This window comes from Hakea prostrata, chromosome 2 (assembly GCF_041222555.1).
Source record: "Hakea prostrata isolate BN-2017 chromosome 2, UWA_Hpros_2, whole genome shotgun sequence".
In the NCBI taxonomy this organism is placed as follows: Eukaryota; Viridiplantae; Streptophyta; class Magnoliopsida; order Proteales; family Proteaceae; genus Hakea; species Hakea prostrata.
The window spans coordinates 49137146-49162658 of NC_142601.1; the positions used below are offsets into that span (position 1 = coordinate 49137146).

The 25513-nt window shown below is 36.7% G+C and overlaps 4 protein-coding genes across 5 annotated transcripts; 3 read left to right on the top strand and 1 right to left on the bottom strand.

The window, feature by feature from the left end:
* The first annotated feature begins 3532 nt into the window (after positions 1-3532).
* On the top strand, positions 3533-5236 carry LOC149024629 (uncharacterized). Its single transcript, XM_089142973.1, has 2 exons — positions 3533-4015; positions 4104-5236. Exon 1 carries the CDS (start codon positions 3669-3671, stop codon positions 3993-3995), a length of 327 nt encoding a protein of 108 aa, XP_088999099.1. The 5' UTR covers positions 3533-3668; the 3' UTR covers positions 3996-4015; positions 4104-5236.
* Positions 5237-6927: 1691 nt separating this feature from the next.
* Positions 6928-7422, bottom strand: LOC149024630 (uncharacterized). Its single transcript, XM_089143507.1, has one exon. It carries the CDS (start codon positions 7420-7422, stop codon positions 6928-6930), a length of 495 nt encoding a protein of 164 aa, XP_088999633.1.
* Positions 7423-20383: 12961 nt separating this feature from the next.
* LOC149024631 (microbial collagenase) lies at positions 20384-22224 on the top strand. 2 transcript variants are annotated; one of them, XM_089144845.1, is made up of 5 exons: positions 20384-20667; positions 20746-20928; positions 21035-21094; positions 21191-21477; positions 22142-22224. In XM_089144845.1, the coding sequence occupies exons 1-4, from the start codon at positions 20428-20430 to the stop codon at positions 21473-21475; spliced, it is 768 nt and encodes a 255-aa protein (XP_089000971.1). In that variant the 5' UTR covers positions 20384-20427; the 3' UTR covers positions 21476-21477; positions 22142-22224. The 2 variants fall into 2 exon arrangements, with proteins under 2 accessions (XP_089000971.1, XP_089000970.1); XM_089144844.1 differs by lacking the exon at positions 22142-22224 and having other exon boundaries at positions 21191-21613.
* Positions 22142-24308, top strand: LOC149024632 (Major facilitator superfamily protein). The gene is given in 7 exon segments (XM_089144847.1): positions 22142-22300; positions 22440-22478; positions 22481-22656; positions 22747-22854; positions 22856-23494; positions 23496-23570; positions 23572-24308. Coding segments are annotated over 7 exon segments (1725 nt in total). The 5' UTR covers positions 22142-22215; the 3' UTR covers positions 24175-24308.
* Positions 24309-25513: the final 1205 nt, after the last annotated feature.

Genomic DNA, 25513 nt, shown 5'->3' on the forward strand with positions numbered 1-25513 from the left:
TTTTTTTTTTTTTTTTTGTTGTGGTTTTGGTGTTTTTTTTTTTTTTTTTTTTTTTTTTTTTTTTTTTTTTTTTTTTTTTGGTGTTGTATAGGGTTTTATTTTTTTTTTTTTTTTATTTTTTTTTTTTTTTTTTTTTTTTTTTTTTTCTTTTTTTTTTTTTTTTTTTTTTTTTTTTTTTTTTTTTTTTTTTTTTTTTTTTTTTTTTTTTTTTTTTTTTATTATCTTTTTTTTTTTTTTCCTTTTTTTTTTTTGATATTAATTATTAATTTCTGTGGTGTGGTATAATACCATAAATTTAATATTATGTTGAATATTTAAAAAAAAATTAATAAATAAATAAAAAAAAAAAAAAATAATAAAAAATTCACCCCTTTTTTTTTTCCCCTCCTTTTTCTCCCCCCCCCTTCTCCTCTTTTTCTCCTCTGCTTTGCGCGTCCGGTGAAAAAAAAAATTTTTTTTTTTTTTTTTTTTTTTTTTTGTTTTGTGTTTTTTGGTGGTTGGGGGTTGGTGTGGTTGTTGTTTTTTGTGTTTTTTTTGTGTGGGTGGTGGTGGGGGGCGGGTGGGTGTGGGGTTGTGTTGTTTGTTTTTTTTTTTTTTTTTTGTTTTGTTTTTTTTTGTTTAGGGGCGCGGGGCCTGTGGCCTTCCTTGGGGGGGGGGGGGGGGGGGTTTGTTTTTTTTTTTTTTTTTTTTTTTGGTTGTTTTGGGGGTTTTTTTTCCTCTTCTCCTCCCCCCTCCCTTTTTTTTTTTTTTTTTTTTTTTTTTTTTTTTTTTTTTTTTTTAATGTTGAAGTTTATCTATGCCATATAAAATCTGATGACTTTCAGTGCATGTGTATCAATTAGAGACTTAACCAAGAGGTAACTTAAAAGGAAATCACTTATCATCTAGAAATGTTACTAGACCAAGAATCCCAAAAACAAAACAAGAAGAGGAATTAATTAGAGACTTAATTAAAAAGTAACTAGACAAGGTATCTTGAAAGAAACCATTTATCGTCTAAGAATGTTGTTAAAGGAATAATCCTAAAAAGGAGACAAGTAATGGGTCCACCACATTTAGCTACTTTTAAATTTTGAACTACCTTTATATTTTTATTTTGATTAAATAACTTTTTAGGCAAAGGTTAATCAAAAAAGTTATACTTCTATATTCACAACTCAACTCTGGTGGGATCATGATGCATCAAAATATGTATGACATAAAAATTCATGACCTTCAAGTAAATACGAGTTAAATATACACAAGCATTAGAGAGAGGAGTATGTTTCTCATGGGATTGGAATGATCACTTTGTAGATATGACGTGTTGTTTTGATAATGATATGATGATCATGATTTGATAATATTACACTACTAAACAGATTGGATTTGGTTCAAATATATCACTATATGTATTTGAATCCAATATACACAACTGCTATCTACGAAAGGTATCTAAATTCAAATCCGATCCTTAAACTTTATCTGATATTTGATAATTAGCTGATTTGATAAACAATCCGATTCTTGATTGCTGACTTGATTTTCGATGTTTGATTTCTAGTTTCCGATTATTGGTTTTCGAATCCGATTATCAACCTTTTAGAGAAAATTAATGTTTAATCTAACAAGTTTCCCATAATTTGACCAATTGGCTATAGATAATTGATAGGGTTTAGGGTGAGTTATAACCTATTAATTAGGATTAACCAGTTGAAACTTTAGTGAGTGTTAAAATGTCACTTGAGGAGATATCATTTTTAAAGTTAAACATACTATGTTTTTTTTAAAACAAAAAAATATATATATTTTACTCTAATCGGATAAATTTCTATCTGGATATTATCCAATCTTATACGCAACTGTGTCAATCTGAATCCAATTGCTTATTAGACGTATACAAATATTTTCTTGTACGAAATTACCTTTTTCAGACACCCTTAAACGAATATAAAAGTGAAATTGAAAGCAAAATTTGACGGGTTTGAATCCTAGCAAAATATAACAGTTGTTGGATTATTACTCTTTAGTGTCTCTTTGAACCACATAAATGAACTTTGTTCTAAGTTGAAACCGAGTTATCCAACCAAACCAACTATCCCCTCGACTCATCAACGCATTCCGGATAGAGAGGGAGGGGAAAGAAAAAAAAGGGAACGAAAGAAAGAAAAAGACCTATCCCACTCTCTGCATCTTCTTCATCGACTCACTTTGAGTTTGCATTACATTCAGTTAGGGTTTTTCCATGATTCAGATAATTTTCTTCCCTATTTTGGGTGGGTACCTTCTCTTGGTTTATTTGAAATGTACTGAAACATGAATTATAATTATTTGTCTTAGTTTGATCATTATATAATTCAATGTTCCCATTGCTGCATTGAAACAAATAATCGATGGTTCCAACTCTGATTGTAAACTTCCATTCCAACATGAAAATTATTAGGAATAAGTACTCTTTGGTGCTAAAGGAAAATTTGTATTTGTTAGTTTCTAAATGTTTCTCAATTCCTTCATCCCCAGTTGCTGCCACCATGACCTCCTTTGCCACCACCATCTCTTCCACCAGAGAACCTACTACAATCTTGTCCACCACCTCTTCCTCTTGATTGTTCTTTTTCTTGCAACTGGGGCATTATCTTCAACACCGTAATACTAACATTTGTTACGTTTTCTTGACCTGCAAGGAATGCACATCCAAATCTACAGTAAAATCCTCCCACATAGTCCCTTCAACAAATGAATTGATGGTTCCAATTCTATTTGCAAAGTTTCATTCAAACATGAAAATTATAAAGAATGAGAAGTAATGCAAACTCAGTGAGTTGACGAAGAAGATGCCGAGAGCGGAATTTCTTAGATTTAGGGTTTTATGTATTTTTTTCTTCCGAAAATGAGTTGACGAGTCGAGGGGATAGTTAGTTTGGTTGGATATCTGGTTTGAACTTAGAACCAGGTTTATTTCTCACGGTTTAAAAAGAAACTAAAGAGTAATTATCCATGGTTGTGATCTTTAGAATGCACATGCCACCAATCGGTAGTAGCCGTTGTCGAAGATTTAAACCCAAATTTGGCTACCATTTATGGGTCTACATAATCTGATACCATGTTGTTATGAGAGTCTTCTCAATCTGATATGAATTTTTATTTTTATTTTTCTGGTAGAGGATATGAATTTTTATTTATGATCAACTGAAAGAAGTATTGATTAAAATGAAGAGAATATTATAAGAAAGTGGATGCAGGGAGAGAGAAAAAGACAATTGATGAATCGAAATTCCACGTGCCAAGTCGTCATGGTTGGCTTTTATTTTTTATTTTTGTACGAGAAATTGAGAACCCAACAATTCTCTCTTCCGAACTCTTGCTTTTTCTGTAGCTTATCATGGAATTTCAAAAGGATAGATAAAAAAGAAGAAAACATAAGAAAGTGGAAAGAAAAGAATCTATGAATTGGAATTCCACGTGGCAAGTCGTGATAGCTGGACCCTACATAAATGGAATTTTCCTGCGAATTCTATTCTTTGCTCTATTATTGAACCCCACGGGAGAAGGGAAAGCGTTTACAAACCTAACCTTTGTCCTTCTAATTTAAATACTTAAAAACAAGAAGCAGCTTGATCGATCTTCATGCAAGAAAGCTAGAAGAGCAGAGCAGAATAGATTAGATTCTTATTGACGATCTTCCGAAGATGGCGGCTAAGGCAGCGGAGGCTGCGAGGACAGCATCACAAGCAGCGAAGACAGCATCAGAAGTGGCGGTTGAGTTAAAGTTGAACTCACTTCGTTTTCCAGATAACATTCGAGGGAAGCTAGATGCTCAGGTGGGAGCGGCGGCACTGGCTGCGGCAGCAGCAGCAACGGCAGCGGCAACTGCCGCAGAGACAGCAGCAGAAGCTGCAAACGTAGAGGCGGATGCGGCAAAATTCAAGGTACAGTTACAGTTGAAGGAGGATAAGTTGGCTTTGGCAAGGGCACAGGAGGAGGCTAAGCGGGCTAGTTTTTACGATTATGATTAAGGCTTAATTTCATGTATGTGGTAAGCAGATACAACACTTGTCTCATGAACCATCCCAAGATATGTGATTTTGGTGTTAGTTAAATAATCACCCTTTTAGGTGATTCAGGTGAGCAGGAGGAGAAGGATCTAGTAAAATACAGAAATTTCAAAACTGCAAAATCGACTAGGGAACTCCAGAAATTCAACCATCGAAGGTAGAATTTTAACTATAATGGAACTCTAGAAGTAAGAATTCTATTCAATCCGGCTAACAAATATCTAATTAAGAGTAAATCTGGGAGAATCATGAGAGGGTTGCCACTCCATATGGAGTCGGGATTATCTCCCTGTCTGTGCTTCCCACAGCTTTACAACCCAAAACATAGTGGGGTCCATAAGTGAAAATATGAGTAAGAGTGCCCTCCCGACGGGAAGATGATCCCGACTCCTCCATATGTGTTAGATTTTTGCAATGTCAATTTATAGATTATTATGAATTGGGAGAGATTTTAAGAATAAGCCTCAAGAAAAGTTTATTATGAATTTAGACTAGAGATGATCCTGACTCCATAGTGGGGCTGTTTGCAATGTCAATTTATAGATTATGGGCAAAATTTTGATTCTTCTCATTTATTCGTATGTTTACTTGAAAATTTGGAGTTAAGATGAGGGTAAAATAGTCAATACACTTTCTTTTATGAAACTCTGCGACATTTTTTTTTCTTAGATCCATTTGAATCATTTACTCTAATTTTTCTATTTAAAGCCTTTAGCAAGAGATTTTGATTTCAATCATCATTAATTGCTTCCACCTTTTGGTTCATCTTGCTACTCACCATAGCCTTGTTAACTTCACCTTCCGTCTTCAGATTCACATCTTCTACAATACTCATCCTCTGCAATTCCCTGTAATTCTTATATAGTATTGTGACACGTGACAGTTAATTATCCAAGGGTTAGAATTAAAACCCAATTAGGAAACAAATCTAATAAATCTCTAAAAATAATCCTCAAGAAAAGAGAAAAGATGAAATTGGGAGAAATTTTAAGAATTGCCAGTGCAAACAGTCCTGGTTCCCAGGGTTAGGGTATTCTCTATTTTGAGCCTACTCAGATCAGAACTAAACTAGTTGATTCTCTTTCGCCTATCGGCCGATGTTGCAACCTTCGCATTTCGCGCTGAGATCCCAAGTCTCCAAGTGGGCCCTCTTGGCCACCCGGTAGGAACAGGGAGAATATCGGGTTTATGGTCACAACCTCCGTATGCCTGCTTCAGTGATGAATTACATTGTTTAAGGTAGAACACAATTTATTAGATTTAATTCTTAATTGGGTTCTAATTATGATTCTTGGATAATTAATTGCAACGTGTCGCAATCCTAGATAGGAATTACAAGGAACTGCAAAGGGTGGAATTGTAGAGGATGTGAACCCCCTATTACTCTTCTTATCCTCATCTAAACATAGCAGCTTCAACCATTTCGGCTGCGCCTTCTTACTTCCCAGAGTCGCCGGCAGCTTCTACGCCAGCGTTATCCATTGACATAACCCTATTTTTACCTTCCCCTGGCAGTTTTGTGCCTTCACCAACAAGTTCTTCTATTACCCACCATTACTTCTAACCCCAACTCTTCAAATCCAAACGACATGGCCACTGCAGCTCTTGTCGGGTTTACATTACAAAGTATTGAGTTTAGATAAATTCCAAACACCATACTGGCTTCTTTACCCTTCTTTTTGTTTTTGTGTTTTTGGGGTGAAAATACTATGCCTCTTTACTAATACCAGAATGCCATATCAAGCACCTTGGAAAAAATAAGAAGCACGAAACCCAAAAGAAAGAGGGTTAAACATGATACAGACCTTGAAGTAAGATACAAAGGTTGAAGTATCACAATCCATAACCAAAACCTAACTGTTGCATACCTTGAATTGAAAAGGTGAAAATCCAATAAGGTGTTGTAGTGACCCTGTTCTGTTTCCTCCTCATTCACCATATGAAGTAGGAGTAATTCAATAATGCAATCCTCCCAATCAATGAGTCACTTGGCACTCCTTGCTGTTGTTGCTTCTCAGCTTGCAAGTATTCTGGAAGGCAATGGTCTTTCATTCTTCTTGAAACAACATAACATGGTTGCATAATTTTGTTGATTCATTGGTTAGCAGCAATAATCTTTTTTAGCCTCCTTTTACATGACAACCTACTTGCAACAAAAGACGGAGGCTAAGAATTAAACCTCACATTCTTCTCCAAAATTTGCTCGAGTGAAAGTTTTTGCACAAATCCGACTCTCCAGCCCAGCAATCATCAAGCACCAACTCCTTGCCTAATTCACTTGTTTCTTTGAGCTTGGTGCTGTTCTTGATTTTCTTGTTTTGCGAACTTCAATTATATTTTCTTGTTTAATGCCAGTACATTTTGTTTTCCATTTCTATCTTCTCTGCATTTTTTGTTAATTATGTTGCTAGTGGAATTGGGTTCTCTGTGTTGCAGTATATTATAATGTCATTATTTCCTTAACAACTTTGGCTAAAAAGAAAATTCCTCTCTTTTAGTTTGACAGTGAAATTGGCTTCATTTTCCTGTTTTTGATACTTTCTCATCCATCATTTCTTGTGGCGATTTCCAATTCAACTTGAAGCCCAAGAGTTCAACATTCATTTAGAATCACTTCCTATGGAGACCCCCCCCTTTCAAGTTTTCCCTCCTTGATTAAACTATCTATTGCTGTTAAATCAAGTCTTTCTCCACACCAAAAGTCCCACAAAGAAAATAGCTGAAGATGAAATTATAGTATTAAAAAACTCCGATAAGTAATATGCTGTCCACTTCTTGCCCTTACTTCCCAGAATGAAGATTCTAACAAGACTGTTCTTCAACCACAACAGAACACAAGTTTGAAAGAAGATTTTACACACTTAACAAAATTTCTACAGCTCCAGTAATCAACTCACCTCTCAGTTAACACCACATTTACAAATGAAAACAATTTCAATCTAGATTGGTAGAGCAAAACTTTTTGACCAATTGTAAAATTCTTACCTCGCAATTGCTGATCATGGAAAGCCTTTGTTTTATCCTTGTAAATCCTTGAACTCTCATAGGCTTCGTTGCGAATTTCTTCCAACTCTTGTAACTGAAGCTTTCGTTGTTCTCCAACTTTGTCCATTTCCATACTGCATTGTTTAACAGCCCAAAATGCCCGATGCTCCATCTCGACAGAAAGATGACAAGCTTTCCCAAACACTAAACGGTAAGGAGACATACCTATAGGTGTTTTGTAGGCTGTCCGATAGGCCCACAATGCATCATTAAGTCTTAAACTCCAATCTTTTCTATTTGGATTTACCGTTTTCTCAAGAATGGACTTGACTTCTCGGTTTGACACCTCAGCTTGCCCACTTGTTTGTGGATGGTATGGCAGTGGAAACACGATGAGTGACATTATACTTGTGGAACAATGCTTCAATCACTTTATTGCGAAATGAGTGCCTCTATCACTAATCATTGCCTTGGGTGTGCCAAATCTGACAAAAATCTGTGACTTGACAAAATCTACAACCACTTTAGAATCATTAGTTCGGGTAGCTTTAGCCTCCACCCATTTAGAGACATAATCCACAGCAAGAATTATATAAAAATTATCAAAAGAATTAGGAAAAGGACCCATGAAATCTATACCCCAGACATCAAAAATTTCACAAATAAGTATAGGGATAAGGGTAACTGATCTCTATGTCCTAAGTTCCCGCTTTTTGACAACGCTCACATGATTTACAAAACCTATATGCATCATGAAACAAATTTGGCCAATATAACCCACATTCTAGAACTTTTCGAGCCGTTCTTTTTGGACCAAAATGTCCACCACAAGCATATGAATGACAGAATTGTAAGATGGATGATATTTCTTGTTGATGGACACATCTGCGAATAATTAAATTCGAACAATGCTTTCAAAGGTAAGGATCGTCCCACACATAATATTTGGCATCACTTTTTATTTTATCTTTTTGAGCTCTAGATAAATCCTTAGGTAGAGTTTTAGTAACTAAATAGTTAACTATATCTGCATACCAAGGAACCTCATTAAGGAAAAAGAGATGCTCATCTGGGAAATTGTCTTGTAGTGGAGATGAGTCTTCACTTGAAATCAATCTACTCAAGTGGTCGGCAACTAAATTTTCTGCACCTTTCTTGTCACGGATCTCCAAATCAAATTCTTGTAACAAGAGTATCCAACGGATCAGCCTCGGTTTTGCTTCTTTCTTTGAAAACAAATATTTCAGAGCTGCATGATCAGAGTAAATAACAATTTTAATACCCAATAAATAAGAACGGAATTTTTCTAAAGCAAATACAATAGCTAAAAGTTCTTTTTCCGTTGTTGAATAATTGCATTGTGCCTTGTCAAGAGTTCTTGAAGCATAATAAATGACGTGAGACTCTCTTCCAAATTTTTGTCCAAGAACGCTCCTATTGCATAGTTACTTGCGTCACACATGATTTCAAAAGGGTGGTTCCAATCGGTGATCTGATGATGGGGGCTGAAATCAACTTGTCTTTTAAAATGTCAAAAGCTTCCTTGCACGCTTTATCAAAGTCAAATGCTACATCTTTTGCAATAATTTGCACAAAGGTTGTGTGATTTTGGAAAAGTTCTTGATAAAGCGACGATAAAATCCGCATGCCCCAAAAAGAACGAATCTCCGCTACGATTCTGAGGATAAGGCAATGATTTTATAATATCAATTTTTGACTTATCAACCTCTATACCTTTTGAAACGATATGTCCAAGAATAAGTCCTTGATCTACCATAAAGTGACATTTTTCATAATTCAAAACAAGATTAGCTTCTATACATCTCTGCAGCACTTTTGTTAGGTTAGTTAGACATATATCAAAAGAATCACCATAGACTGTAAAATCATCCATAAACACTTCTATGATGTTTTCAACATACTCGAAAAATACTAACCATACATCTCGGAATGTAGCGAGCGCATTGCAAAGTCCAAATGGCATCCGTCGGTAAGCAAAAGTACCAAAAGGACATGTAAATGTGGTTTTCTCTTGATCCTCTGGTGCAGCAACACTTGATGAAAACACGAAAAGCCATCCAAACAACAATAATGAGATTTTCCCGCTAACCGTTCAAGCATTTGAACTGAATCCACCAAAGATAATCCTTATCTCAACTGAATTTGTATTAGTAATGAGTAGGGTCGAATCCAGAGAGATTGGTGAAGATTTATTCTTTGATAAAAATCGGGGAGTTTTGAATCAACAAATTAAATAAAAATTAAAGAATGCAGTAGTTAACAAGAAAATTAGAATAATAAAGACTTTCGATCAATAAATGGGAGAGGAAAATGATCCTTCCTAGTTGATGCATTCAATTTACGATAATCTATACAAACTCTCCATCCATTCTGGATTCGAGTGGGCACCAACTCACCATTTTCATTTTGAATCACGGTGATGCAGTTTTCTGTTGGAACTACCTGAACTGGACTTACCCATTTGCTATCCGAGATTGGATAGATCATACCGCATCAAGGAGTTTTAAAATTTCCTTTTTCACTACCTCCATCATAGGTGGGTTCAAACGGCGTTGAGGTTGCCTAGAAGGTTTACAATTCTCTTCAAGCAGGATTTTGTGCATACATGTTGAGGGACTTAAACCTTTTATGTCCGCTATGGTCCATCCCATAGCCTCTTTATATTCCCGAAGCACTCTAAGCAATCTCTCTTCTTCTAATGCATTCAGTTTACTTGAAATAATTACGGGGAGACTTTTATTATCACCCAAGAATGCATATTTTAAATGATCTGGCAATGTTTTGAGTTCCAACTTGGGGGCCTGCACAATAGAGGGTAAAAGTTTTGTGTTAGAAATAGGAAGATTAGCAAAAGAACATCAACCCTCATAGGTCTAAGTGACTCTAATTCAAAAATAGTATTTTGCAATTCATCCTCTATGGCAAACTCTTCTTTTGCAAGCTGCACTTTTCAAGAGTTAAACCATTACTAAGTGCAATTTTTAACTTGTCTTCATCACAAAAATTAAATATTTTTTGAGCTAGAGTGTCAATGGCATCAAAAGCATAAACAGCATATACATCATTAGGATATCTCATGGAAGCATAGATATTAAATGTTAATGATCTCGCCATCAAACTCCATTGTTAATGTTCCATCATGCAAATCGATTTTAGTTCTAGCAGTTTTCAAGAAAGGTCTCCCCAATAAAATCAAACTTGAATTAGGAGAATAGTCTTCTTCCATATCAAGTACATAAAAATCTGCAGGAAAAACTAATCCATTTACTTGAACTAAAACATCTTCTAACACTCCTTCGGGATAAACATTTGATCTATCGACCAATTGAATTATTACGCCAGTATTCTTTAAAGGTCCAACATTCAAAGATTTATAAACTGATAAAGGCATAACATTAATAGAAGCACCCAAATCACACATGGCCTTCTCAACTTTCATATTACCTATTTTACAAGGAATGACAAACATACGGATCTTTGCACTTTGAAGGTAATTTCTTTTGTAACACAGTGAGACATTCTCCCCCACACTTATTTTCTCATTGCCTTGCAACTTTCTCTTATTAGTACATAATTCCTTAGAAATTTCGCATAGCGAGGAATTTGTTTGATAGCATCAATTAAAGGAATATTTACCTCAACTTTGCGAAATGTCTCAAGAATTTCTTTTTCCTCTTCAAGTTTTTTGATTGAGAAAGTCTTGTTGGAAAAGGAGGGGTGTTACCTTAGGACTTACATGTTGTACGGGAGGTGTTACTTCTTTTTGTCTCCTCTCTTAAATTTGAATGATAAGCTATGGGTCCTTCTAACTCTTTGCCACTTCTCAATGTCATGGCACTCACATTTTGCTTTGGATTGATAATTGTTTGTGAGGGCAATTTTCCTTGATTCTCAAGCTTACTTCTCGAAGATCGAGTTGACTGATTTGACTCTCCAAGTTCGAATACTTGCTCTTGTATCTGTTGGAATTGATGAGAACTAACAGCAAGAGATTCAACTAATTGTTCAAGAGACTTACCTTGCTTAGGAACTTGTTGATATTGTTGATCGGACTGCCTAGGCTGATATTGTTGTTGGAAATTGTTAGCTCTAGGCCCATAACTCAGATTTGGGTGATCCTTCCATCTGAATTGTATGTGTTTGAGTATGGATCATATCTTCTTTGTGATGGACCTGGGAATCCTCCAACAATATTGGCATGTTCATGAGTCTCATCTTGAAGTGTTGGGCATGCATCTGTGGCATGATTTGTTTTGAAGCAAATACCACAAGCCTTCACTTGTTGGATATTTCCTACAACCAATTTTTCACAAGAGAAGTTAGATTATCCAAACGTTGGTCAATGGAAGAGACACTTACCTCATTAACTTTTCTTGGTGGATCGTCCGTCTAGTCCCAAATTGTTGAGTGTTGGCAGCCATATTAGAAATTAAATTTCTTGCCTCAGTAGGGGTTTTATGTACAACGCACCTCCACTAGCAGCGTCAATCATATTCCTATCCATGTTAGATAACCCTTCATAAAAATATTGAATTAGAAGTTGGTCAGAAATTTGATGTTGGGGACAACTAGCACACAATTGCTTAAATCTTTCCCAATATTCATGAAGAGTTTCTCCATGATATTGTCGGATCCCACATATATCTTTCCTTATAGTAGCAGCCCCGAGCAGAAAAAACTTTTCAAGAAACGCCTTTCATATCAATCCAGGTGGTTATTGAACCGAGAAGGTAAGTAGTATAACCAATCTTTAGCTTTTTCGGACAAAGAAAATGGAAAGGCTCGTAACTTGATTTGTTCATCGGTTACACCATGTGGCCTCATTGTGGAGCACACCACATGGAACTCCTTGAGATGTTTATGAGGATCTTCACCGCAAGACCACGAAAGTGGGGAGTAAATGAATCAAACCAGATTTTAATTCAAAACAACCTCAATATTTGGATATTCAATACATAATGGTTGTTGGTTCAAATCGGCATGGCTAAATCTTTTAAGGTCCTCTCATTAATATTATTAGCATCCATGATTTCTTCTTCAACCCCAAATAATCCAATTAAATCAATACTAGAAGATGAAGAAGATGATACTCCTGAAAATGTTGTTTGGTTTCCTTCCTCAATCTACGGGCTGTTTTCTCAATCTCAGGATCAAATTGAAGTTCACCTGTACGAATGGATCGAGGCATAAAACAAACAACCAAGAATAAAAAAAATAAAACAAAGCAAAATGAATAAATCTAAAAGAACCAATCCCAACGCGCCAAAATTTGCGGGTGTCGAATCCACCAAAGATAATCCTTATCTCAACTGAATTTGTATTAGTAATGAGTAGGGTCGAATCCACAGAGATTGGTGAAGATTTATTCTTTGATAAAAAATGGGAGTTTTGAATCAACAAATTAAATAAAAATTAAAGAATGTAGTAGTTAACAAGAAAATTAGAATAATAAAGACTTTCGATCAAGATTCAACTTCAGAATTGATTATCTCAATTGATCATTGACTTAAAAAATAAAAACTTTAATTTGGGTAGATTGGTTATGGTCATTGAGGATCAGTCCTCTAACAACCAATCTCCCTACTTTATTGATAACCTTTGGATCTGTCCTTGAGTTATTCCTAATTAATAAACATAACCTTCGGATCGTCCTTTGAGTTATGTCTATTAATCGATTAAAAATTAAAAGACCTAATCCCTAGTCAATAAACCCGGAAAAAGCCTTGTTTATTTAAACTAGGATATACATTCTCATAGCAAACTCTCCAGGCATTGATTACCCATTCGAGAATGCTATTTGTCACTTATATAAGAATTGATGAGTATTGTATTAATCATAAAACAACAGGCCTCTTGTCTAAGGATTAATACAATAACATAATAAAATAGAAAAGCATAAATACGAGAATTAAAGAAAACCGATAATCAAGTCTCACAATTGGTGAAAATCAAACTTCCATTAATCTTATCGAAAGCTAGAATTAGCTAGACATGGAAAATAAAAACAAAGCAATGAAAATAAAAACATTGCGTTCTTCCCAATTGTGGCTCCTCTTGTTGTAGCTTGTCCCTCGAAAATGCTCCTTCTTATAGAGGATTCCAATCGCATTCTTTCCAAATCTGTTATTTCCATCGTTCGCTTTGGCAATGCAATTCTTCCCAATTAGTTGTTTCCTTTCTTCATATTTGCCAATGCAATGGTTTCAATTTAGTCACTTTCCAATTCAGCTCTCCTTACATGCGATCGCAAGAGAGAACGAAATATTTGCTTGTTGAATTAAGACTTTTTACGAAAATCCTTCGATTTGGGCAGATCAAACCTCTAGCTTTGGACATAATCAAATCTTCCATCTTAATTTGGGTGTGATTCTTTGATTTGATTTAAAAATGTGCCAATATGGTTCTAACCATTCTTTTTATAGATTTGATATCCGAATGCTATAATGTCCATATCCAAATAAAACAACCAATTAGTCTCATTAAAATATAAATGATTTGATATAATATTAATGCAATTAAATGACCTATAATTGACAAATTAAAAAAAAAAAAAAAAAAAAAAAAAAAAAAAAAAAAAAGGGGGGGGGGGGGGAGCTTACTTGAAAAATTACAAATTACATAGTTAAGTTTTGCTGTTAAACGGTAAGTGAAATTACCTAAATGGCCTTATTCCCTTTATGTTTTTTTTTTTGGTAAACCTTATTCCCATTTAAGTCATTTAAAATCAATGATCCTATTCAATCCTTAGGTGGGTTAAAGGGAGACTTCTTTTATCTACATATCTCTCTCTCTCTCTCTCTCTCTCTAATCAAAACTAGAAAGGTTTTTCACTTTCCATTCTCGCTCTTTGTAGAACCATCACCTCTCTTGATGGTGGATCTAGGATGAAAAACCAGAGTAAGGGTTGAAAAACATGGAAAGAGCCAAACCCACATGGTTTTTTCCTAACTAGAGCAACAATAATGGAATTATACATTTGGGGATTCAAGCTAATTCCTAGCTCTTCTAGGATTTTAATTTGTGGCAGTAGCAGTGATGGCTAAGATTAGTCCACGTAAGCAAAAGTTAATTGGACAGTTTTAAATTAAAGAGCAAAGGAAATATGTATAAATATAAAAAATCATATTTACATTTAAGGCTTTGAAAATTTTAGAATTTACACAATTACATCCCTGCCTCCATCCGACGATTCCCAAATTCTCATACCTAGAAAACCTCTCTGTTTCTGATGACTTTTGAAATCCGTGTTTCATCTTCTCCTCACCGGAAAGATTGTGCGAGCTTCAACGACTCAATCGGGTTATCTTCAAACCTTTTATTTCTCAGATTCATCTCCTCGCAAAGCCGGATAGATCAGATTCAAAACAATTTTGTAGTGTCTTACCTCATTAGCTAGTGTGTGTTCTCACCCGCAGCGGCAATCTCTGCATCCTAGAAAATAAGGGTTGAATCGGCAGCATGATTGGACACGATTCTCACCCTCCTTAGATGTTCTAGTCAGAAACTCTGATGTCCAATTGCCAATTACGCCACCATGGCATTTGATTTCTTTGAATAGAGATAAGGACCATAAGGTATAGAGGCATGGTTCGCTATCTAGGATCGAATCAGATCGGAACAAGACAACTATGAAAGAGTTTGCCATCATCGTATGGAGATCAGATCGGAACCGGAGAGGTGCAACATAGTCCATCATCGGAGAGGAGGATATTAGGGTTAGATTTTGTAAATTTCTAAAGCATAAAAGTTTGAAAGTAAAAAAACAAATTTGAAATTACATTCATACCCCTTCAGTTTTAATCCCCACCGTCGGATTTTCTTTGTAAAACCTGATGAAATCTTGGCCACTGGTGACAGCCAACCGTGGCTGCCGCAAATAAAAATCCGCTCTTTCATGTCGTCCATTATATTAGGAGCTGAATTGAACTTTCCATAACGTATATACGCATCCAGCAGCATCTTGAAAGTGGCATAGTCAACAACAACACCATCTTCTGTCATCAAATGCAACAGAGGATGGACTTCATCGAGGCACCCAGCTCGACAGATGGCTTGAAAGACTTGCGAATAAGTGTTTGAACAATGTCTTTAACCAGGTTTGATAGAAGTTTATTTGAAAAAAATGACCTTTTTGGAGGTGTCAAGGGGATTTCGCTAGAGGATTTGGAGGAAAGCGATTCAGAGAGTGGAATGGAATCAGTGCCAACTTTCGAGTACTCGACAAAGATAGGGTTTTGGAGAGAGATGCGACAAGGAGGATGTTAATGAGCTCGGAAGCTATCCCAAGGAGAACGAAAGAAAGAGGTTTTCCATTGTGCATTTTAGGTAGGATTTTGCATCATAGCAGAGGAGCATAAGCAAAATTACAGCACTGCAATGCAATAGAAGTGGTGACTTGCTAAAAGATGGCAATGGTGGTGACCAAATTAAGAGTGAGAATGGAAAGTGAAAGTGGTTTTGATTAGATAGAGAGAGATGTAGGTAGAGGATGGGTGAAGGAATTGTCCTTTCACCTACCTAAGGGTTGGTTAGGCTCATTTTAAATGATTAAAATGGGGGTAAGGACATTTAGGTAATTTACTTGCAATTTAATAGTAAAATTTAAGTGTGGGTAATTTATAAATTTTCAAGTGAATACCATGTAATTTGCAGCGTAATAATGGGTGGTTACTGTGTCACCCAAATAATAGTACATGCCATGTAAAAAACTTTATTTTTTTATTTTTATATGTTTTTAAAAAAATCAACACAAAAAATCATTTTGGGTTAAAATAAAAATCGTTTGGAGATCAACAGATGAATTTGATTTCATGCTAAAAAATACGTTTTGCATATTTTTTACGAAATAATTTCTTATAAATTTCAAATCTTCTATTGAAAAGATTCAATGGCTTATTCCAAAATGGAGATCCTCCTCATCAAGGTTGTCCCTCGACCATCCGCCCACAATCACATGAGTGTGGGCTAATGGGTGAAGGGGCAACCTGGATTGCAGAGGATTTGGACTCCTTTATTCTACACTTCTAGCCTCACTTTTGAGAAGAGTAAGAAGGAAAGTAGAGTTTATCCAAAATGGTTTAATTAATATTTTTTTTATTTTATTTTTTTTTTTTATCATACTGAAATTTATAGTAAATTCAAAGGTCAATCTACATTCTACAATGAAGGGGAAGGAGAAGGGGGTTGTTAACTACAGTCTATAAAGTAAAAAAAGCAAACTTTCTTTTGGTAAATATGAGCATTCCTTTGCATAACGCGGAAGATTATTAAACCTTAAAAAAAAGAACAACACTGCTAAGTTCCATATAGATAGAAAAGCAAGCATTTTCAAAACAATGGACCTTGCTTCAGTAGGACTACTGTCAAGCAAAACATTTTTGGCTGTCGGATCGAAATCTCAGTCTTGGCCATTGATATTTAATGGTCGAGATTTCAAAATTTTGTATCCAACGATTTCAAATTCTGACTTGACATTCATGCATTTAATGCACAGGACTGAATCAATTTCCCAAAAGAATAGTCTTCTTTTAGATTTTCAAAGGTGGGTGCGTGGATAGCCCAAATGAAGTCTACCTAGAATTTGCCAAACACTACCATTTGTATTTATTTGTGTAAAAAGTATACCAAACACTGCCTGATTCCCTCCATGGTTATCGTTTATCCATGAGACGGTTGAGTTCCCATACAACGTTCAAACTCCTGACGAACAGTTAAAAGAAGGAACTCAACGCATTGGAATATAAAAAATGGCGATTCCCCTCTCGATGCTTCCAGAGCTACTAATGCCCAGTTCTTGTTTTAATTTCCCACCATGATGGTTTGTGCCCAGGAATTAATTCATCTTAGCTTGTAGCTGATCATGCGACTTTTCCTCTTCTAAATGCAAGCAGATTCAAGTTATAAATAGTAAGCAATGGAACTGAACCTCAGTTGTTCTTATGATAATACCGTTGAGCTTTCTTTGGAAGAAAGATGGAGGCAAAGGAGGCGGTGGAATCAGCCAACGCCACGGTGGAGGCAGCAAGAGTGATGGCAAGAGCGGCGAAGGCGGCGTTCGAAGCGGCAATGGAAATGGTGGAAGTTGCAGAGGCCGCCGCCTCCAAGTTAGATCAGCTAACTATACATTTAACTGAAGTTATTGTTTCTTCTGAATCGACAAAGCAGGTGACGAATTCAATTGCGGAAAGAGCAGCAGGTGTGGCAATCGAAGCAGAGATAAAAACCACGGAAGCTGAAGTTGCAGTGGCGAAGGAAAGAGAGCCAGTGTGTGCCGGAGTTGTGGAGTTGGCTCCTGCAGTGAAGTCGGCTTATCAGAAACCACAAACCGCAACTCTGAAACGCCGGTTATATAAGCAGAGACGCCAGAGGCTTGCTGCTGAAGCGGCCCAAGCTGGCAACATCAAGGCTGAAACTAAGTTGTAGGCTTAACTTATATATAAATTTTGAACTGTCTGGTTTTATTTTAAAGCTGCTGCAAATGGGAACTAGAGTTTGCATCTTCTTCATCGACTCACTTTGAGTTTGCATTATATTCAGTTTGATTGCCAAGGAAAATTTGATTTTGTTAGTTTCTAAATGTTTCTCAATTCAATTCCTTCGTCTAGTTGCTACCACCACCACCACCTCTTCCACCAGAGAACCTACCAGTGCTACCACCACCTTTACTGCTGCCTCTTCCTCAGCGTTCTTTTCTTGCAACTGGGTCATTGTCTTCAACAATGTAACACTAACATTTGTTGCATTTTCCTGACTTACAAGGAATGCATCCAAATCTACAGTTGGCACAAAAAAATATGAAAAGGTGACCAGTGTTTAAATCGTCACACATACTCCTTTCCAACAAATGAATTAATGGTTCCAACTCTGTCTGAAAAGTTCCAATTCAAAAATGAAAATTATAAAGAAAGAGAAGTAATGCAATGTTGAGTTGATGGTGAGTCGATGATGAAGATGGTGAATTCGATCAATTTAGGGTTTTATATTTTTTTTCTTTTTAGAAAATGAGTTGATGAGTCGAGGGATGGTTGGTTTGGTTGGATAATCCGGTTTGGACTTGGAAGTTACAACCATGTTCATTCTACATGGTTTAAAGAGAAACTGAAGAGTAATCACCATCGGTAGTGACTGCTGCCGAGGATTTAAACTTAAATTTGGCTACCATTTACGAGTCTACATAATATGATACTATGTCCGTTATGAGAGCCTTCTCAATCTGGTATGAATTTTTATTTTTATTTTTCCGGTGGAGGATATGAATTTTTATTTATGATCAACTGAAAAATTAAAATATTATTTAAATATAAACTTAAAAATGGCAATTATGTTAGAATATAAAATTAGAAAGGACTCTTACGCATAACATTTCCAAAGGATTGATTAAAAAGAAAAGAATATAGGAAAGTAGTGCAAGTAAAGAAAAAAGCAAGGTCTAAAGTATCGGTATCAAATATCGTATCGGTCAGGTGATTTTAATCGTCCTGTATTGAGTATTATATCACTCTAGTTAATGTATTTTAGTGTAATTTAATAGAGAGATGTATCGAGATGTATCGTATCGGATGGGTCAGATATGGATACGTATCTGATAGTATCGTGGGATAATTTAAACCTTTGAAAAAAGACAATTGATGAATTGAAATTCCAAGTGTTAAATGGTCATATACTTGGACAGTACTTTGTCACTAGAGATACTTTTTCTTTGGTCCTCCCTTTTTTGGGTGGGAGAGAAGCTTGATGTATTTGTACATCGAATTGAGAGCCATCAATTGACTCTTTGAAATTCATGCATTGTCTGGAGCTTTTCATCCAAAAAAATGAAAAATTTCTAGAATTCTATTATTTGGCCGTAAACTTGAATGTTGTGCATTAATCTATTGGCAGCACTGGACCATACATTAAATGCGCAGCATTGAAGTTCAACCGCTCTTTACTTTATTATTGAACCCCACGGGAGAATGGAACGCGTTTACAAACCTAACCTTGTCCTACTAATTTAAATACTTAAAAACAAGAAGCAGCTTGATCTTCATGCAAGAAAGCTAGCAGGGCAGATTCTTATTAACAATCTTGCGAAGATGGCGGCAAAGGCAGCTGAGGCTGCGAGGACAGCATCACAAGCAGCGAAGACAGCGTTAGAAACGGCGTTTGAATTAAACTCTAACTCATTCAGGTTTCCAGATAGCATTCGAGGCAAGCTAGATGCTCAGGCGGGAGCAGCGGCACTGGCTGCGGCACAAGCAGCAGAAGCAGCGGCAAAGGCCGCAAGAGCAGCAGCAGAAGCTGCACACATGGAGGCGGAAGCGGCAAAGCTTAATGCATAGTTACAGTTAAGCTGAAGATGAAATTGTAGTATTCAAAAACCCCGATCAGTAGCATGCTCTCTACTTCTTGCCCTTACTTTTCTGAATGAAGATTCAAACAAGATTGTTCTTCAAACACAAAAGAACACAAGTTTGAAAGACGATTGGTTCTCTTCATGTTATTCTGGGCAAGTGAGTTGATGAGCTTGGCAGGGTCTTACATATCACGGATTGCAGTTGTTTCTCTAGCATATAATTAGCTAGTTAGTCTACCTAACTCAAAACAAAACAAAAAAAGTCAGTCTATCTAATTCAGTCATTTTTATTTTCTCTTTTGCTATGTTTAGTATTTTCTCCGTATGGCTGATAGCTGATTCTATATATGGGCTCATTTCCGAAATGAAATATTTGGTTTAGACTCTCTCTCTCTACCATATTGGTAAGTTAAGCGAAAATTTTCTCCCAAAAGAAAATAAGGGTCTAACACATGACCTCTCTCCACTGAAAAGATGGATCTTTACCACTCAACCAACCCTGCATTGGTTAAATCCTCAGAGTTTTCTTATTGTCTTTTTGGAAAGAAAATCGTTGTTTGAGGCTTTGAGCCACTAGACATTCCAATCTCCTACATCAAAAACTTGACTGAGGAGAAACGCTTCACTTGACAAACCTGCCTATGGTAATTTGTGATAATCAAATTCAGGTAGGCAAACAGAAAATTTCAAATGCATAAATTTAGTGCATGAGATTTGTCTTTTAGGTAAGAACTAAACTGGAATCACCCTCAGTTGATTCCAATCAAAATCCATGGATTCGTCAAATTCGATTCTAAAATTTTGCACTTGTTGATAGCATATGAGTGCTGAAATGAGACAAGCAGGACTATTTATAGCTCAGATAAAAATTTGGAAGTTTGCCAGGTTGGGCTCGCTTTTATAAAACCCCAGCCCAAACTTGATTCCTCTTTTATATGATTCTATGCACCATTGGCCTCAGGTCGGCCCATCTTGGCCCAGGTGATAGATAAATCTGCAGAAACAAGAGGAAAGTAATGGTAACCCATTTGTTTCAGAAGTGGAGAAGGTGAAATGGCATCATCAATTGTAACCTCTCACAGCGGTTGTTTCTTCTCCACCACATCTCCAAACTTCCCCAAATCCTCAGATTTCTCTCACCAAAACCGTCTGCATCTTAACACTAAGAACTTCCATCTGAACAAAATTACAACCCAGCTTTCCAGATTCTCTGTATCAAAGCCAAGAGCTGCTCAAACAGATCAAGAAACTACATCATCAGTTCTTCTTCAAGAAAAACAGCAGCTCAGTAAGGTAATAGGATTTCTTGAGTTGTAAATTTGGTTATATGATATAGCTCAGTGGGTTCTTCGTTTTGTTCTTCTTCTGCAGGAGGTTGAGGATAGCGTGAAGATTCTCAAAAATGCAGCCAAGACAAGAAAAGTTGCAGCAGAGGAGGTACTTGCCGCTCTTGCTGTTATGGAGAAGGCTAAGCTTGATCCTTCGGGATTTCTCAATACCCTTGGAGGATCTGAATCACCTGGAAGAACATGGATGCTTATCTTCACGGCTAAGGTGGTTGATTAACTGATTTCCCTGTCTGTTAGGGCTGATGGATTCTCGATTTCTTGAGTTAATTTCTTGTTCGGTGTTCATAGATTTCTCGGATTGGGTTTTGTAGGATCGTTTGAAAAGTGGTAGATATTTCCCTATCACTGCTGTTCAACGTTTTGATGCAGCGGTAAACAATTACTCCCCCAAATCTTTCCCTCTATTAGTTCTTCAGTGATTGTTATGTTTTCAGTGTTGTCAAGGCTCTCAGCAATTTGATTTGCAGGGTAAAAGGATTGAAAATGGAGTCTTCTTTGGGCCTTTGGGATGTTTAACATTTGAAGGGAGATTTTCATGGAAGAAGAGAATATTGGCTTTCATTTTTGAGTGTGTCAAAATAAAGATTGGGCCGTTTGGTCCACTGCAGATAAGCCTTGGGAAAATTGATGAGAGGGAGCCAAGCAACAAGGATCCCTTTTTTGTCTGGTTTTACATAGATGAAGAAATTGCTGTTGCTCGAGGAAGAAGTGGTGGAACAGCTTTCTGGTGCCGCTGTAGCCGTGTGACATGATTGTATGGACCTTACCTTTGTCTCTCCTTCCCTATGTATATTTTTTTGTAACAAAAAAATTAGCTAGTTCACGTTCAAAGGTTTGTACAAACTACACTGGTTGGAGTCAATTGAACTCTTTCTCTTATCAATAGAAAATTAAGAAAAATGTGCAAAGTGAAACAGTAAAGCTCATAGACAAGGCTAGGGGGATTCATATATCAAAACAGGTACAGTTATGGGTGATATAAAATCACAACTATACTAAGAATGCCTAGTACAGAAAGCCCTGTGTCTGATATGGGTTTGGCTCATTTGCTTATGTTCAAAGCTTTTCATATGGTAGTAATAATAAAGTTCTTCCATAAAAAGAAATTCAAACATTTTAACTGATATAGGGGTGAACAAAGAAGAATAACGAACCTAGACTCTTGGATGGTAAAAATCCTTTCTTGAATCCATTTCACTGGTCAAATCTCATAACCAAAACATCCACAACTTACTTCTTACAGACATTTATGGTAGTTTGACCAGCTAAGAGAAAATGGAACAGAGCTACTGTATCCTGCAAATTCTCTTTTTCCTTTTTCTTGTTGTGGCAAGGAAAAAGAGATATATATTACCTACAGGCTGTTGACCTCTTCTCATAAGATTTCTCTTCATTTTTTTCCTTCTCTACGAGTAAAGAGGAATAAACACACAGAGAGCTCTTAATAACAAATTAAAACAAGAATAAAAGAACAAGAAGGCGGCCAATAGAAATGGCAGAGGAAAAGCAGAACGCCATGGAGCAAGGACATTCCCAAAGAAAAGCTGGAGGATGGAAATCCATGCCTTACATCATTGGTAATTTCTCTCTCTCTACAATTGCAAGCTTCAGCAATAACGGAATTTGCTATGAACCCATATGAACTAATGACTTGGACTGAACGGTGTAACCACACGTGACTTGATTCTGATTTGCTTCATGCGCTTGGGTGTGTAGGGAATGAGACATTCGAGCAGTTGGCTTCGATGAACATAATAGCAATATGACAGTATACCTGAAGACCAAGTATCACTTGGAAGGGATTTTTCTGGTGAATGTGGTCACCATTTGGTTTGGGTCCTCCAACTTCGCACCTCTGCTTGGGGCTTTCATTTCTGATGCTTATTTGGGGAGGTATCTCACTCTTGTTTTCGATTCCTTGTCTTCATTGCTGGTGCATTTTCACCGGCTAAAATGTCTTTCTCTCTATTGCTTTGAAACAGATGTGCTTATTGTTTTTCTTTTCTCGAATTGAATGAAACAGGGTATGGGAATCTTGACCCTGACTGCAGCTTTACCCCAACTAAGACCACCAACCAGCTGTAAGGGAATCGATTGATTGCCACCTCAAAAATGGCAGCTTGGGGTCCTTCTCAAATCTCACAGCTCTTGCATTACTCTCCATAGGTGCTGGTGGAGTTAGACCCTGCAACATTGCATTTGGTGTTGATCAATTTGACCCCAGTACAGAGAAAGGAAGAAATGACATCGACAGTTTCTTCGACTGGTATTACTTATCCTTCACCATTGCTCTCGGCCTAGCCTTCATGGTAGTCGTCTATGTCCAAACCAATATCAGCTGGGTTATTGGTCTAGCCATTCCTACTGCTTGCCTTGCTGTATCCATCACCATCTTCTTACTTGGTTCCTCCCTTTACCATTACATGAAGCCATGAGGAAATGTCTTCACGGATCTTGTTAAGGTCATTGTAGCTTCAATTCGTAAACGAAAACTCATTGTGTCCAAGCAGATCATAGAGAATGAACTTTATGATCCTCCACTTACGGAAGCTCAACTTTTCCTTGACAAGGCTGCAGTGATCACTGATCACCCATCTGAGTTAGACAGTGATGGAAAAGCAAGGAATGGTTGGAGACTCTGCAGTGGGGAACAGGTCGAACACCTTAAGTGCATTATACGAATAATACCTGTTTGGTTCTCAGCGGTCACTTGCTTCACTGTCATGGACGAGCAAGGTACTTTTGGAGTTCTTCAAGTAATGCAGATGGATGGATAGACGCGTCATACACAGCTTTGAGATACCACCGGGCTTCATGGGTCTTAGTTCAATGATCACTCTTATCGTTTTGGATAATTATGTATGAGCGAATACTGATTCCCTCGGCAAGAAAATTTTCCAAGAAGGAAGTTAGGATAACGATGCGAACAAGAATGGTGATTGGCATTTTAATGTCTATTTTGTGCATGTTAATTGCTGGGTTCATCGAGCGCCAACGACGTGAGATGGCATTAAAGAGTAACTCCTATGTCTCACCCATGCACTTCACATGGCTTCTGCCACAGTTCATGTTATCAGGCTTGACTGAAGCTTTCATGGCTATTGCATTAATGGAATTCTTAACCACACAATTGCCTGAGAGCATGAGAACCATTGCAGCATCTATTTTCTTCCTGGGTTTGGCTCTTGCGAGCAATATAAGCACTCTTTTCGTCAACACCATTTCTTTCTTCACTGAGAGAAATGGAGGGCAACCATGGCTAGGTGGTCATGATCTGATGAACAAGAACAGGCTTGATTACTATTACTGTATCATTGCTCTGCTTGGGATGCTAAACTTCATCTATTTCATAAATTTTGCTGGTCGTCATGTACGAGTTCGCAAGAGACACCGAATGAAGTCTTCTTTTTTGGTAGACAAAAAACAAGTATGGGTTGGTGGCTCCAAATAGACTTAAGAGTGCACAAACCAATAGTTAATTTTTTTCATAATGGCTCCAACATCCATAGGTTGATTGGTAAACTTAATTTTATTTTGCTAATTCCAAACAGAGTAACAATTTTATTTAGAGATCCTTGTGAGAGTAGGGACATGCAGTGTTGTATGATACAAATTTGTATATAAATATTTGGTAAGTGCTCTATACAAAGACAAGGCCATGTAGCTGAGCCCTTCTACATTCATGCAAGAAAAGATGATTCAACAAATATTGGTTTGAAGTGTGCTACTTGTGAAGGTTCAGATTGGATGGATTTTATTGAGCTACGGTTTGGTAGCCCATGTCAAATGGAATTAGTATCTTCAATATGGAGCACACTGTGTTGGGTCATTTGGCTTGCTAGGAATGATTTTGTCTTTAATGGTATAGTTCCCTCTCTCTCAAATTCCATGACTTCCTTTGATGAACTCTTTTGTGGTCCTCTCTTTTTCAATTTCTAAACAGCAAGAACAGCTGCAACCCAACCCAAGCAAGTCTTCTTTAGTTCACTTAAACAATATACATTGCCATATGTTGTTCTCAAATGTAGCTTGGGATAAGGAAGGTAGTTGTAGCTAGTATTGTCTGGGATCAGGGGGTGTCTTGTTTGCAACAAAAATAGTGGCACAACTCTTGAGTTAGAGGCTATTCGGGACTGAATTCTCTTAATTGTTTCTTTGCATCGGTCTAACATTTCAGGTGTCATTTGTTTGTCAACTAGTGATTCTAGCCCTTAATAGGGAGTCCCAAGCATTAGATTGGGCAAGCAAAAATCTGGTGGGTGATATTTGATCTTACATTTTTAGTTTTCTTTTTATTCATTTTGCACATGTAACCTCAGCCTATTAAACACTTTTTTACATACAGAATTTTATTTTTACATCTAAAAGTTTAAAGTTTTAAAATTTACAAAATCACTCCCTAACTCTACCGATCAAATTCCCGAATTTCCCAAACCCTCCGCTTCGCCTCTTCGTCCAACCAACCCTCCGCTCCACCACTTCCTCCAACCGTGGGTTTTAACTATGGTGTTTTGGTTTTAATAATTATTTTAATTGGAGGCGATTTAGTAGTTTAAGTGTTAGGGTGATTATCATAATTTAGGATTTAAAATAAAATAAAATTTTTAGCTAAGGATAGTTTGGAGTTTTAGAAAAATATTTAACGGTAAATGTTAAATTTAATCGAGAAAGTTAACAGAGGGGAGGTGTTTGATAGGTAAGAGGGGAGGTAAGTGATATTATCCAACTAAGAGGGGGTGTAAGTGATATTTGTCCAGCTAAGAGAGGGAGGTAAGTGATATTTACCCTAG